Source organism: Borostomias antarcticus (assembly GCF_949987555.1).
Source record: "Borostomias antarcticus genome assembly, chromosome: 1".
Taxonomy (NCBI): domain Eukaryota; kingdom Metazoa; phylum Chordata; class Actinopteri; order Stomiiformes; family Stomiidae; genus Borostomias; species Borostomias antarcticus.
Genome location: NC_140234.1, coordinates 57,003,413 through 57,017,863, shown reverse-complemented (window position 1 = coordinate 57,017,863; position 14,451 = coordinate 57,003,413). Strand labels below are relative to the sequence as shown.

The 14,451-nt window shown below is 42.5% G+C and overlaps 1 protein-coding gene across 1 annotated transcript in view; it reads left to right on the top strand.

Annotated features, from left to right (window-relative positions):
* opcml (opioid binding protein/cell adhesion molecule-like) overlaps nucleotides 1-14,451 on the top strand; it is a gene marked incomplete at its 3' end in the record, with an annotated part of 256,652 nt that overhangs the window by 172,325 nt on the left and 69,876 nt on the right. The window contains exon 3 of the mRNA XM_084439711.1: nucleotides 2,080-2,315. Within this exon, the coding sequence (XP_084295837.1) occupies nucleotides 2,080-2,315 (236 nt within the window). The remainder of the gene's footprint in view (nucleotides 1-2,079; nucleotides 2,316-14,451) is intronic.

Genomic DNA, 14,451 nt, shown 5'->3' with positions numbered 1-14,451 from the left:
ATAAGCAGTATTATCCCATCAGTCATAGGGCAAAATGGCACAAGGTTGGTTATTCATTCAGTACTTAGCTGTACTCTGGCTGTTCTGGACAGGGACTTCATACATCAGATCAGCTGCGTTTCCCAAAAGCTTCTTTCGTTAAGAGGCTCTTGGGCCATTCATTTAGAGCGTTCTGATTGGTCAACTGGTCTGGGCAAGCTCTCTGATTGGTCAACTGAATGGGCTAAAGAGCCTCTTAACAAAATAAGCTTTTGGGAAAGCTGGCCCAGACCTACAGTGCATCGAAATGGCATCCATGCGTTCTCTATGCTTTTTTGTTGTTTTATATTTTTGATTATATTCAATCTGTATTTTCAATTTTGTTTGATTGTTGTTTGAATCCCTCAATTTAATAAGACTTGCCACATACACTAATCTGCACACTTTGATTGGTTTTTACACTGATTTAACACAAACTAACGTAACAAAACAGTCGTTTCAAGTGCTCGCGCTTATTAAAATAAATATCGATTGAATGAGGTGAACAGTGACAAACGATGTTTTGTGCTGGCATCCAAAATTCTGTCACCATTCTGATTGGCTAGAGGTCGTTAGTGGTTATCATATTCACTATTGATAATTGCAATAATTACGCAACACAAAGTGAGGCTGATTACACATCCAACATTGCTGAGCTTATACGTATGAATACATTTATCTTTTAGTTCTCTTTCACCTGACTTTCTCTTTAGTCCCAAACATGTTCTTTACATCTCAGCAGTTACTATAGTAACACACATTAAAACACATTTAACTCAATAGCAATACATCTTTTTTTTTCACTTAATGTTTTCAAGAGTAGTTAGGAATGATACTTGAAAATACTGGCATGTTTGGCCTTGCCATTTTAAAAGAAATGCAGTTCACTCATGATCAACCCTCATCCTCAGAATCAATTTGCAAGTTTCATATAATCATTTCATATGTTAATAAGTTTTGTATGTTCTCCAATACCAGTGCTTGTCTTCTGGTAGAAGACTGGACATCTGTGTTAGAGCTACTGGTTCTCAACTGAGCCCTTCTTAGCATGCAGAGGGAGTGGGAACGGTATTATGAGCCCTATGATATTCATCCACCGAAATCCATTGGATTGAAGGTTACGCATAGAAGTTATGATCCAATAATCTCTCCTGAATATAAATCACATGCTGTTTTGTTACCCAGCTCTTTCTCCAAGTGTGAACACACTTTCTGCTTTTTTCTTCTTCTTCGGTGGTGGCGGAGGTGGGGGTCGGACGGAAATGGTTGAACACATTTCCCAAAGAGCCTTGCCACTGGGGAATGCTAAGGATATGCAAATGTTGACTTGACTTCAATTCTAATTGTTAATGGGAATTTCCACAGGTGCTTAAAGCAATGTACCGTGCCAATTGTCACAACCCATTTACAAAATGCCCTCAAAGGTTTTGTTTACCAATTGTATGAATAAAGCACAGCCTTATTAGTATTATCGAAAATCTTTATGGAATGTGTTAAATAATGTTACATATAAAGCCATCCCAGTGATACAAATTATGATACTGAGTAAGTCATACAAAAAGCTGGTTGACGGGAAAGACTATTTATATCAGCCCACGTGAAATCGTGCTGCATCAAAACATGGTGGGCAGGAGGAGCCGGGATTTGCACCACCGACCCTACGATCATCGGACGACCCGCTCTAACTCCTGAGCTACAGCCGCCCCCGCCATCAACCCAGACAAGAGTTCTGTCTAACTCACAGAGCTGCTCATAGCAGAGGCAGTAATAATAAGGACAACTTTGGTGACAAGTAGTTTGAAGATGTTCTCGGTAGTTCTGCTTGACACAAACATGCAGATGTTGGCATCCTGGTCAAAAAGTCACAAGGCCCCGAAAAGATGCCTCAAGAGTTTTCCTTTGAAAATGTCATCTTATTGCTCATATCTTGAATCAAATGAACTGATATGAGTATTTGCCAGTGGATATGGACAATCTGACTCTTTATTTGCGTGCGAGTGCAGCGCATTCTGAAATGATAAATTTTGTATTTTGTCCTTGACTTCTTTCCTTCTCTCAAAGGTGTACTGTGGACAGCAAGGTGTCACGCGTGGCTTGGCTGAACCGCACCACCATCCTGTTTGCGGGGACGGAGAAGTGGTCTCTGGACCCGCGGGTGGTCCTCATGGAGAACACGGGGGTCACGGAGTACAGCATCATGATCGAGAACGTCAACCTCTACGACGAGGGGCCCTATGTGTGCTCCATCCTCACAAACAAGAAACCCAAATCCTACAAAGTGCACCTCATCGTTCAAGGTAGGGAGTCTTTTTTTTGGTTTGTGCTCAGCAACAAGAGATTGACAAGTTATCTAACACCAGTGTTAAAGGTGTGCTATTATGCTCATTTTCAACAATGTTTGGGGTCCCCAAAACATGTCTTTGAGTATTTTTGATGAAAATACCACTCAGAATAAGTGTTCTAGCATGTCTCTATACCCCTCCGTTGACCACAAGATCAGATTGAGCGGATTGAGCGCTTTTTCATATGCAAATTAGCTCAGCTAAGAGCAAGTCAGCAGGCTAGAGAACGAGGGCTGTTGACGGTGCTATGCTACCTCAAATATAGCCAGTGTTTTGCCAATTTCAGCAGGAACGTTGCCATCAAAAATAAAATGTATCCACTCGGCTCTGCTGTCCTTTGAGCCTGGGAGACGATCTGTGCTGCTTCGTACATCCAAGAACAGAGCATTTTCCGTGTGAAGACATCATGCTAGCTAGCGGGGTCCCCCAACGTGACGTAGAGTGACACGGGAGATTTGAATGGCTTGGAGGGACTGACTTTTTTTTTCTAATATTTTCATTTTCGCTGACCACAACAAAATGACTGGGTTGTTTCAGTTCATACTAGTGTGTGTTAGTACTGTAGGCCCATCAGAGACTCAGATGTACATGCAAAAACAATGAAGAAGTTAGTTTTGCAAACGTGGACTCCTTTAAAACGTGGATCTGGGAACAGCAGAACAACCCTCACTGTTCTCCTTCACCAGGAGTCTGTGATTAAAATAGAACTTGACAAACGTGACTCTTGGAGATGGAATTGGGATTTAATCCTGGTGTAATTCCAGATAGTTGATAGATATCGATTCAGGACACAGTGCGCTGCAAAGTACCGCGGTCCAGTTTCAGTGCACGTGCACGGGCTGAATCAACTGTCGATACTCAAACTTTTGTTATAATTTGCAAATAAATCAATTCAACTTTCACTGTGTGTGTCTGGGTTTTGCGGTCCAACTGACAAAGAAGTAAAATCAAATGACATTGATTTTCTTGAGCGTTTTTCTCATGTTGAATCATGCTTTTACAGAGTGTCTGACACACCGCACAACAATGAGATGTAGCCTTAGACTGTATGTAATTGTTTGTTTTTTCTGAATATGCTAATGAGCACAGGGAGATCAGGGGCTTCAGCTGATCAATATGTCTCTATTGGAAGCCATGGAGGATTGCCATTATCCTGGTTTGACGAGGCAACGGTTTGTTGTTCATTAACGTCATGGTTCTCAGCCCTGACACTAATTACAGAATGAATGCATAAATAAAATACGTGCCTGTTATTTATTACTGAAAGATTAGATATACACTGATTAATTGTGGATTAAAAATGGAAAAAAGAGAGCTTGGTCCATTGGCATAGAACAAATTAGTGTTACCATTTATTAAGAACTCTAATTAACTGATCGCTGGTGGGGATTTCTGTCACATGATTTGGTTCTTAATACAGTATCTTTATTACTTTAATTAACTTTAGCACTTTGCATTGTCTTCCATCTGACAGTCAAGGTGTTGCGTCTCACTTAAATACCTCCATCTACAAAGGAATCAGATTTCTTCTTTTATAATTTTTGTTTGTAGACGTTCCCTTACTTTATCTGTCTTCTCTATTAATTACTTTGGTGTTCGACCCGTGTCCCTCGTCAGGTAGACAGACTGTTGTTGGATCTAGCGAGACGTCTGGATGCACCTCTCTAAGAATCTCGCGGGATGTAGGCGAGAGTGTGACTCGTGCGTACGGGTTCACAGAGCGTGACTCGTGCATACGGGTTCACACGTGCTTCATACGTTTTGATCCGTAATCTGGAACTTAACCTGCCCCGGAGCAGGTTAACTCAGTGTTTCGTAGTACAGGGCCCAGGACTATTCCTGCTCGGCCTCCCAGATCGGACCATGCCCAGGAGTTCTTCCAATATCATGCTTCTCCAGAAAGTGTTAGTTCTGCCTAGGAGATGTATTGTTTTCAATTGGATTATGGATAAGCCTCCAACGGTCAACCGGTAGTATAGGGAAATCTTTCAAATCCTGCCCATGGAGAGGCTGAGTGCTAGATCTAAGGGCAATAACAAGATTTTTATTAAAATATGGAAATCTTTACTTCATTACAGCCACATGATGTAGCTACATTTTGCATATAGTTGACAGGCCTACTGTACATATCTATGTTTGCTTAATGATGCCTCCTCTTTTCCTTTTGTATTTTATGTTGTGTCATGCGTTGTATGTTATGTTGTATTGTTTGTCTTGTATTGTTATGTTGTATTGTCTTGTCTGTATTTAAAAAAATCTTAACCCTCACGCAGTGTGATGAGGAGTAGGACTGAAGTGACTAGATATTTCTTTGCAATTGCTGTTTTATGTAGAGACATTACATTGGTAAAAGTCTTGGATTGTGTTCTCAGTGAGTATTTGTTCAGCTTTGTTCTGGCAAACCTGAGATGTAATGTAGCAAACCACTACTACGGTTATTCCGGTGCCCTCTGGAATACTATGCTGAAACCAGCGTGCACTTTTTAAAAACATCAATGTGTGATATTGATCAGTTGTTATTCAATAGGGGTCAAGGAATGGAGAAGAGCATGCAGGAGACCCAGACTGAAACATGAAACGTGGACTCTGCCTCCAGATCAAAGCTCATCATGTTTAGAGGAAACAACGGCAGTCTTCCTGGATCAGGGGTACAGTAGCTTACAATGAGATACAGGTTACTTCCTGGAACAGGAGTACAGTAGCTTACAATGAGATACAGGTTACTTCCTGGAGCAGGAGTACAACAGCTTACAATGAGATGAAGGTTACTTCCTGGAGCAGGAGTACAACAGCTTACAATGAGATGAAGGTTACATCTTGGAGCAGAAGTACAGTAGCTTACAATGAGATGAAGGTTACTTCCTGGAGCAGGAGTACAACAGCTTACAATGAGATGAAGGTTACATCTTGGAGCAGAAGTACAGTAGCTTACAATGAGATGAAGGTTACTTCGTGGAGCAGGACTACAGTAGCTTACAATGAGATGAAGGTTACTTCCTGGAGCAGAAGTACAGTAGCTTATATAATGCGATGAAGGTTACTTCCTGGAGCAGGACTACAGTACCTAGTCCTGCTCCAGGAAGTAACCTTCATCACATAGTAAGGTACTGTAGTCCTGCTCCAGGAAGTAACCTGTATCTCATTGAAAGGTACTGTAGCCCTGCTCCAGAAAGTAATCTTCATCGCATAGTAAGCTACTGTAGTCCTGCTCCAGGAAGTAACCTTCATCACATAGTAAGAGTAACTACAATATAATAGTACCTTTACAATGAGATACAGGTTACTTCCTGGAGTAGTATTACAGGACCTTACTATGTGATGAAGGTTACTTCCTGGAGCAGGACTAGAGTAACTACAGTATAATAGTACCTTTACAATGATATACAGGTTACTTCCTGGAGTAGTATTACAGGACCTTACTATGTGATGAAGGTTACTTCCTGGAGCAGGACTACAGTAACTACAGTACCTTTACAATTAGATAAAGTTGGCGCTAAATTTGAAGATTTAATCGAACGGACACCGGTGCTCACCAACCTGCATCCATCCGTGGATAAAATCATTGTGCCTGTAGGCACTAATGACGTCATGGACAAAAAAATCAGAGACAAGGACGAAAGGGTGGTGGGACGGCCTCCATCTTTGCTGATGCGTTACAGTGCAGGGATATAAAACTTGGTGTTTTTATTTCCTTTGAATATCATGAGGTACTGCTAAACTCCCACCCCAGTGTGCTAGACTTAACTATATATAGACCACTCAAGCAGTGTCCTATCTTTTTAGATGAGTTCACTGAATTGTTGTCTACTGTTAGCACCAACTATGATAATATCTTGGTACTGGGAGATTTGAACCTGCATTATAGACAATGCAGCTGACGGCAAATCTGGAGATTTCCTAAATGTTCTGATTTCCATGGATTTTACTCAGCATGTTAAAGAACCCACTCATAACCGTTAGACTTTATCAGTGGATGTCACATAATTTCCTCCAATTAAACAAAGACAAGACCAAGGTTTTAATTCTTGGCACTAAGGCCCAGAGAGAGACACTGTGCACTAACCTAAAGTCCCTGGCCAAAAACAACAAGCCCTTAGCAAAAAATCTTGGCGTGCTTTTAGATCCTGATTTGAATTTATCTCTCACATCAACAGTATTACTAAAACCACCTCCTACCACCTCAGAAATATTGCAAAGGTGCGACCATTTCTCTCCCAGGCAGACACAGAGAAACTCATGCATGCTTTTATTTCCAGTAGACTTGACTATTGTAATGCCCTCTTCTCTGGCCTTCCTAATACATCTGTCAACAGACTTCAGATCTTTCAGAATGCTGCTGCGCGTCTTTTAACGAAAACAAGGAAGAGAGAGCACATCTCTCCTGTCCTGAGGTCCTTACACTGGCTACCTGTACAATTCAGAATAGATTTTAAAATGGTATTGCTGGTGTTTAAATCACTGAATGGCCTAGCACCTGAATATCTTTCAGACATGCTAGTGTCATATAATCCCCCCAGACCCCTCAGATCCTCTGGCACTGGCCTCCTGGTTGTCCCTCAGGTGATGACAGAGAAGTACGGGGAGACGGCATTTAGTGTCCATGGCCCTCGCCTCTGGAACAGCCTGCCAGAGGGTCTGAGGGAACCACAGACTGTACGGACTTTTAAAAGTAAACTGAAGATGTATCTTTTTAGCCTTGCATTCCCGTAAACCCTGTCCCCTTCATATTTTATTAATTATTATTTTCTTTTTTTGTAGTATTGTTGTATTATTTTGTTCATTTTTATATTGTACCTTGTTTGTTTATTTTTCTCTATTGCCAAAGCACTTTGAATTGCTTTTGAGTATGAAAGGTGCTATATAAATAAAAGTTGATTTGATTTGATAAAGGTTACTTCTCAGGGCTTACACATTCTCTCTTAGCAACAGATCAAGTCATGCCTGTCTGACGCTTCCAGTAACAAGACACAAATCAAGCAACTCATGTGGATCAAATCAAATCAAACTTTATTTATATAGCACATTTCATACACAGAGGCAACACAATGCGCTTAAAGGAGTAGTAAAGGGAAAATGCATGTTTAGCCCTGTTTTAAGGTTACTTATGACCATATACAATGGTTCAGATCAAAAATTTGTTAATTGCTCCATCACCGTTTAGGTCATACAATGGATGTGGGTGGGCACCTTGAAAAATCATTCAAAAACATGTTAAACTCCCGATTTCAAAGACAAGAAGCTCACCGAGGGGGTAATTGGTGTCCGTTGGTGTTCTAATTCTTCTCATTATGGAATGTATGAATCCATCCTAGCTGTACATCTACAGTATAAGTGAAAGAATAGGTAACACAAGGAGGCACCTCTCCACTCAGAAATCCATTATCCCTGACTGAAACGCCTCGGCTCTCTGGGCTCGTGAGACCTGGTGTCCTGGTGAAGTGCTCTCTAGCCGGAGTTGGAGGTGGCACACATTCCCTTTCCCCCGGAATTGGCCCGAGGTTGTTGGAGAATGGATTCAGTACTCAGCCAATGGAACCGCAGTTCTGTGGCGAGAAAGATCAGGGGGGGTCTGTAGGGACCCCCGCAGTTCCACCGGTCCCAGCGATGCCCGCGGGCCGTCCCCCTCCACGCCGCCTCTGAAATGGAGATCCATGTTAACCTGCACAGAGGGAAGGACTCCAGAGGCCGACATCAATCAGCCCACTGACCTTGTCCGCTGATACCCTCAGGAATATAGGGCACCTGCCTTCCCTGGTGCCTCCACAGACACTCAACCTGAACCGCACTGAAGAAATGGTAACAAAGGGAATGCGTTACCCAGTGCAGGTTTGTGCTCCATACACAGTAGCGCACATTAGGCTCTACGGACTCGTGTGGATGGGAGTGGAGTATAAGCTCCTATATACAGTAGCCTGGGCATAGGGTGAAGTTCCACCACCACTACGAGTTCCTGCGTGTTCCACTTCCCCAGGGTCGGAGCTAGTCTGGAGATAGCAAAGCAGTTCAGAGCAGCGACCTGAGAGAAGTACAGTTATCCAATATTACTCTAATATTTTAGCGTTGCCATTCTACCATTGACATACAAATGGTCAACTGACAGGCTTGCCATAGGGCGATTTAGAAAACACTTGAACAATTCATGACTCATGAAAGGTCAGAGTTGGTTGCTGTGGCCATGCGCCGACTGAAAAACTCATTTTAGATAAGTTGTTGGGGGTACAGTGGAGCTTTCTGGGAGATTAATTGATTTTATACTAGCTGTCGCAGTCAGTGCAGGGTTCAACGTAACTATCAGTGGAAGGCAAGACACATGATAAGCGACGGCTATACCCTTTATAAAGAATGTGCAAAATTAACCATGGCAAGATATTGTTACATTAATTATAGATAATTGATGGGATTTTTCAAAGTGAAATTTGAAGAGCGAGCATGTTATCAACAAGCATCTGTATGGGAGGTCACCCAAAGGTCAGTGAGAAAATAGCAGCCAGGAGAATGAGGCTGGTAGGTCACTGCCGGAGACACCAGGAGCTGCCGGCCAGCACACTGGTGCAGTGGGAGCCGACACACGGGCATCGGTCACCAGGGCGTCCCACACTAACACACGGGCATCGGTCACCAGGGCGTCCCTCACTAACACACGGGCATCGGTCACCAGGGCGTCCCTCACTAACACACGGGCATCGGTCACCAGGGCGTCCCTCACTAACACACGGGCATCGGTCACCAGGGCGTCCCACACTAACACACAGGCATCGTCACCAGGGCGTCCCACACTAACACACGGGCATCGGTCACCAGGGCGTCCCTCACTAACACACGGTCACCAGGGCGTCCCACACTAACACACGAAGATGCAGGAGAGGACAGTACCGGCGAGCTGGCCAGATGGATGGAGGACAGGGACTGGAAGCCCCGATGGAAGACTCATCCGAGGACGACCTAGAGAGAGAGAAATTAGTCTGACGATCATTTTAAAAAATGGTGGTTTTTAGATGCTAGATTACCCCACTATCTCATTCCTCCCTGAGAAGTGTAATAACTCTCTTCTTACTGTCCTTATAGTTATAAGTATATTCATTCTACAAGCGAATTTCTCCGTGTGGAGTTCATCATTCATGCTTACATTTAATAGAAACCCCGTTTGTGTGGGATTTCAGGTTCCTAGATTCCTAGGCTGTCCTGGTGGTCCTTTGGCTACGAACAACTGTGAGGTACCCTGGGAAAAACACAGACTATCACACTGCGGCAGACAATGAGTCAGATGAGAGAGGAGAGAACAGAGGGTACAGGGTGTGTGTGTGTGTGTGTGTGTGTGTGTGTGTGTGTGTGTGTGTGTGTGTGTGTGTGTGTGTGTGTGTGTGTGTGTGTGTGTGTGTGTGTGTGTGTGTGTGTGTGTGTGCGCGCGTGCGTGAGAGTAGTGGATAATGACCATTGCAATGGTTCAGGGTCACATTTGATGGATTGGAAATTATGTGGGAATAAATGTGTCGTCCATCTTTAATGTTTCTTGTGAAGATGTCATGCATAATGTAGGAAAAATGTAGTGCTTGATTTATTGCATTCAATCACGAATGAAGAAGGTATCGGTTGGACTTCCCAGGCTTTTGTTTCAACTCTTTAACACTGCATGAAGAAATAGCAGCAGTCAAGCTTAGGCCAGTAAGCTTGTCTTTGAAGAAGTGGGTATAATATAACTATATTGACCCTGTGCCATTTCCTTTCATATCTAGCAACAATATGTGGTTCTGTTTCTAAACATGAAACAATTAAATGACAACAAAAGACTTTGGATAAGCTCCAGGAGAAAAATGATCAATTTGACCTCTGTCTGTTTAGTACTGTAACATTAGGAGTTGGATCATTAACTCTGTAGACAAATTCATGTTGAATGTGGAGGGCATCAATAGAATAACTCCTTTTATCAAAACTCAGTTTTTCTGTATTCATACTGTATGATGCACTTCCTGGTATGGAAGGAAGACTGTATGATGCATTGTCTTCATGGCGTAGGTAGGTCTATGGTCCCGATGATAAAGTAATCCTCAACATTAAATACAAAATACTTGTTTAAAGGGGAATGCTGCAGTCATAGCAAGTTTAGCTCAAATGTCGCTTTGTCCTCAATGAAACCGATCCGTACACACCAACATTTAACCGATCCGTGCAGTAGTAAGCTAGCTCCTTTTTCCTCTGTGCGCACCCCCCCTTTATAATGGAGGTCTATGGGCCTCAGTAAAAACTATGATAAACATGCATTTTCAAGACAGGAAGCGCCAGGAAGCCCCTTACCGGTCTCAGTAGAATGTTGTCTTGTGAAATGAATCGCCATCCCCATGTGTTGACGTGTTAGGCATGGCTAGGAGGATGTAAACAATCGTCTAGCTTTACCGTGGTGGAAGTTTACAGTGCGAAAGGTATGGTGTAGTGCGTTTGGCGAAATAGTTCTGGCTCAAATGGAGCTTTTGTTTCAATATTCAGTTTGAGAATGCGATATATTTGACAACAGCATAATGACACCGGTAAGATCACACCTTGCGCATGAAGAAGGCAGGCAAAAAAACCACAAAATAACAATACCCTTTTTGCAGTGATAGCCCGCTCTTTGAATACCATCTTTGAATTCTCTTTGAATACCATCAACACTATGGAGGTGCATCTCTGAAAATTAGAATATCGTGGAAAGTTCATTATTTTCCGTAATTTAATTCAAAAAGTGAAACTTTCATATATTCTAGATCCATTAAACAAAGTGAAATATTTGAACCCTTTTATGTTTTAATCTTTATGATTGTACAGTTTGTTCAGCATGTTCATTTATACACTCAATACTTGGTAGGGGCTCCTCTTACACAAATTACTGCATCAACGTGGAGCGTGGCATGGAGGCAATCAGCCTTGAAATATTTCTCTTCATGCGTAATGAATCTATAATATATGAAAGTTTCACTTTTTGAATTAAATTACGGAAAATAATCAACTTCCCACAATATTCAAACTTTCTGAGATGCACTTGTAATTCTGTGTGTGTGTCTGTCTGTGTGCTTCTCTCTCTCTCTCTCTCTCGCTCTCTCTCTCTCTCTCTCTCTCTGTCTCTCACACACACACACACACAACATTAATGTATCCTCATACTCCTCATCGTGTGGTTGTCATCATCTTTCATAGTGCTTTTCACTAAACTGTTATCACTCTGAAACCGTCCAATCAGCCGGTGTCCGTACCAGCGCTAGCTCGCCCATCTCGGTGCCAGGAAAGGCAGTTGATAACATCATCGTGGACCTCTCGTATGTTTTCTTTGTCTTTGAAGAAGTGGGTATAATATGACTATTACTGCTGCAACGTAGTTTTTGTGCCTGATATGAGGGCTGTGTCACCATTCAACCTGCTCTCAACATGTACTTTGTCTTTGCTGAGAAGCACTTCAAAGTGCTGGTGACTTGTGTGAATAGCGGGTTTTTTTGGGGGGGGGGTGTATGCTTCGCAGGATAGCGGTAAACCTTCCACGGAATGTGAATTTAACAGATTGTTTGTTGATGCCAAGAGAAGGTTTGCATTTTGACCTAACAGCAGAAGTATACAAATATACAAAAATATATCTGTGAAATAGTATGCAATACCTAGAGTATCAGTATATCTTCAGATCATAGTTAGATCAGATCATAGTTATTGCTCATGACTACTACTTTCTGGATTAAAACTTTTTTCTGTGATTATTATTATTGTTTTATTATAATAATAATTATTATTATTGTTATTACTATTATTATTTTAACATTTGCTATTTATCACATCTGTTCTTTTGAAAAAAGTTGGGATCATAACCAGCAACTGCTGATTGATTTATCGAAGCATACAGTCTATTCATAGTTAGTTTCAGTGAATCCGTCGTGTGTCTTGCGATCACAGGGTGTTCTGTGTGTTTGAACGTGACCCCCCCCCCCCCCCCCCCCCTCAGCCAGGCAAACCAGCCCAGGGTTGATCAGACCTCAGCAGCCGTGCGAACTAACATCGGCGACCTGTGACCACAAACGTGATACGGCGAGTGAGACGAGTTCACTAATCCGTTTACCTCCCCCGGCAGCGCCGATGCACGTGGCTAGCATGTGCAGCACCCCGGGGGGGGGTTTCTGCTGTGCTCGTATGAGACCTGGCGGGGGGGTGGGGGGGACCTTTGATTCTGACCAACATTCAGGGGTGCCTGCTTTGAAACCTGCGTCGTCTCCTGAGAGAAATTCCACACACAATGTGAGAAGTCACAGGGTAGGAATGATTGAATTCAATTATAAACCACTCCAAACACAGTTCAGGATTATCCTCTCTGCTTTCCTCAAGTGTAATGATGTGACTGTGTTTTTAGATTAGGGCTCTCCACCATAAGGCGAGGCAGCAGTGAAAGGCCTGGACTGTTCAATTCAATGCACATGGTCTAATAAGCTTCAGAACTCATTATTGGGTAGAGAGGGAAGCTCTTCCCCTTCTCTCAAATGCAAGTAATGAGGCATTTGAAATATTCTGCAACATTAGGAGAACACGAATTGGAGAGCAGAACCTATAAGCTTTGCTTGTATAACACATTAAATATGTGGTCTTTTTTATTTATTTATTTTTTTACCAGTGGGGAGTCAATTTGTTAGCACTGATCTCTATGGCTATTCAGCCGCCTTCCCCACGCCTTCATCTGCCTTTTACAGAACGCTGCGAGAGTGTGTGTGACTCAGAACCGGACATGGATGTTTGAGTCCATGGGCTAGACCCACAATCTAATGTACAGTACAGTACCACTACCATCTGGATGGGAAAATTCTAGTTGTGATTTTTTTTTTTTTATTCCTATACAGTACATCCCTAGATTGTGTTTTGATATGATCGACCTCACAGACCGGCAGCTTATTGGTGGTTATGCCCTTTTAAAGTATGGATGGCAGTCATTCAAAACCAGGAAAGTGTCTTCCCTGGAAATCACCTTCCCTGTTTTCTCCCTGGGGTGTCTCTGCACTACCGACTGTCACGTCTAAATATGCTATACTACTACACTACATAGTGTCTACTGCTGTGGGGCGCCTGTAGCTCAGTTGGTAGAGCGGGTCGTTCAATGATCGAAGGGTCGGCGGTTCAAATCCCAGCTCCGACTGTCCACATGTCGAAGTGTCCTTGAGCAAGACACCTAACCCCAAATTGCTCCCAATGAGCAGGTTAGCACCTTGCATGGCAGCTACCGCCATTGGTGTGTGAGTGTGTGTGTGAATGGGTGAATGAGAGGCCATTGTAAAGCGCTTTGAGTGCCGCTAAGGTGGAAAAGCGCTATATAAGTGCAGTCTATTTACCATTTACCATGTACTAAATTGGCACCTCTCTGACAAAAACAGTTGTATTGTTGTTTGGTTAGATAGGTAGACATTAAACCTACAGGAGCTTTTATGACATCCCATTCTAAATTCATAGGCATTAATATGGTTTTGTTCCCCCCTTTGCAGCTATAACAGCTTCCACTCTTCTGGGAAGGCTTTCTACAAGGTTTTGGAGTGTGTTTGTCCATTAATACAGAAGAGCATTTATGACCGCCACTGGAAGTTTTGTCCTGATGCCTACCAAGGACATTTTTCAGTTGCGTATAAATTATGAAGGTGTTCGTTGTAAGCTTTCAAATGATGTGCGATGCATTGAAATCTGCAAATATTTGAAGAAGATGTGCTTCTGTGAATATTGTTACACTTGAAATCACTAAGCAGAGAAAAGGGGCTTCAAAGATTCAGCTGTTCACACTTCTCACAGGACTCAGGATTTTGACAACAAAATAGATGCATCACAAATTGAGTGATCCTAAACTGTTGTTTGTTATTGAGTGGGTTCTTCGCAAATTACATTTTCATAATATAAAAAACGGAAAACAGGGAACAAAACAAAACAAAATGTATCTTTCCCTCTTGTGCATTTTGAGGATTGCAGACATCAGGACCAAACCAACAGTGGTGCTCACATTATGTGAGGTCAGACACTGACACCCTCAAATCCATATTAACAGCTATGAATTTAGAATGGGATGTCATAAAAGCGAGTGAGGTCCTGGTGGAATGGGAGTTAGCGTAGC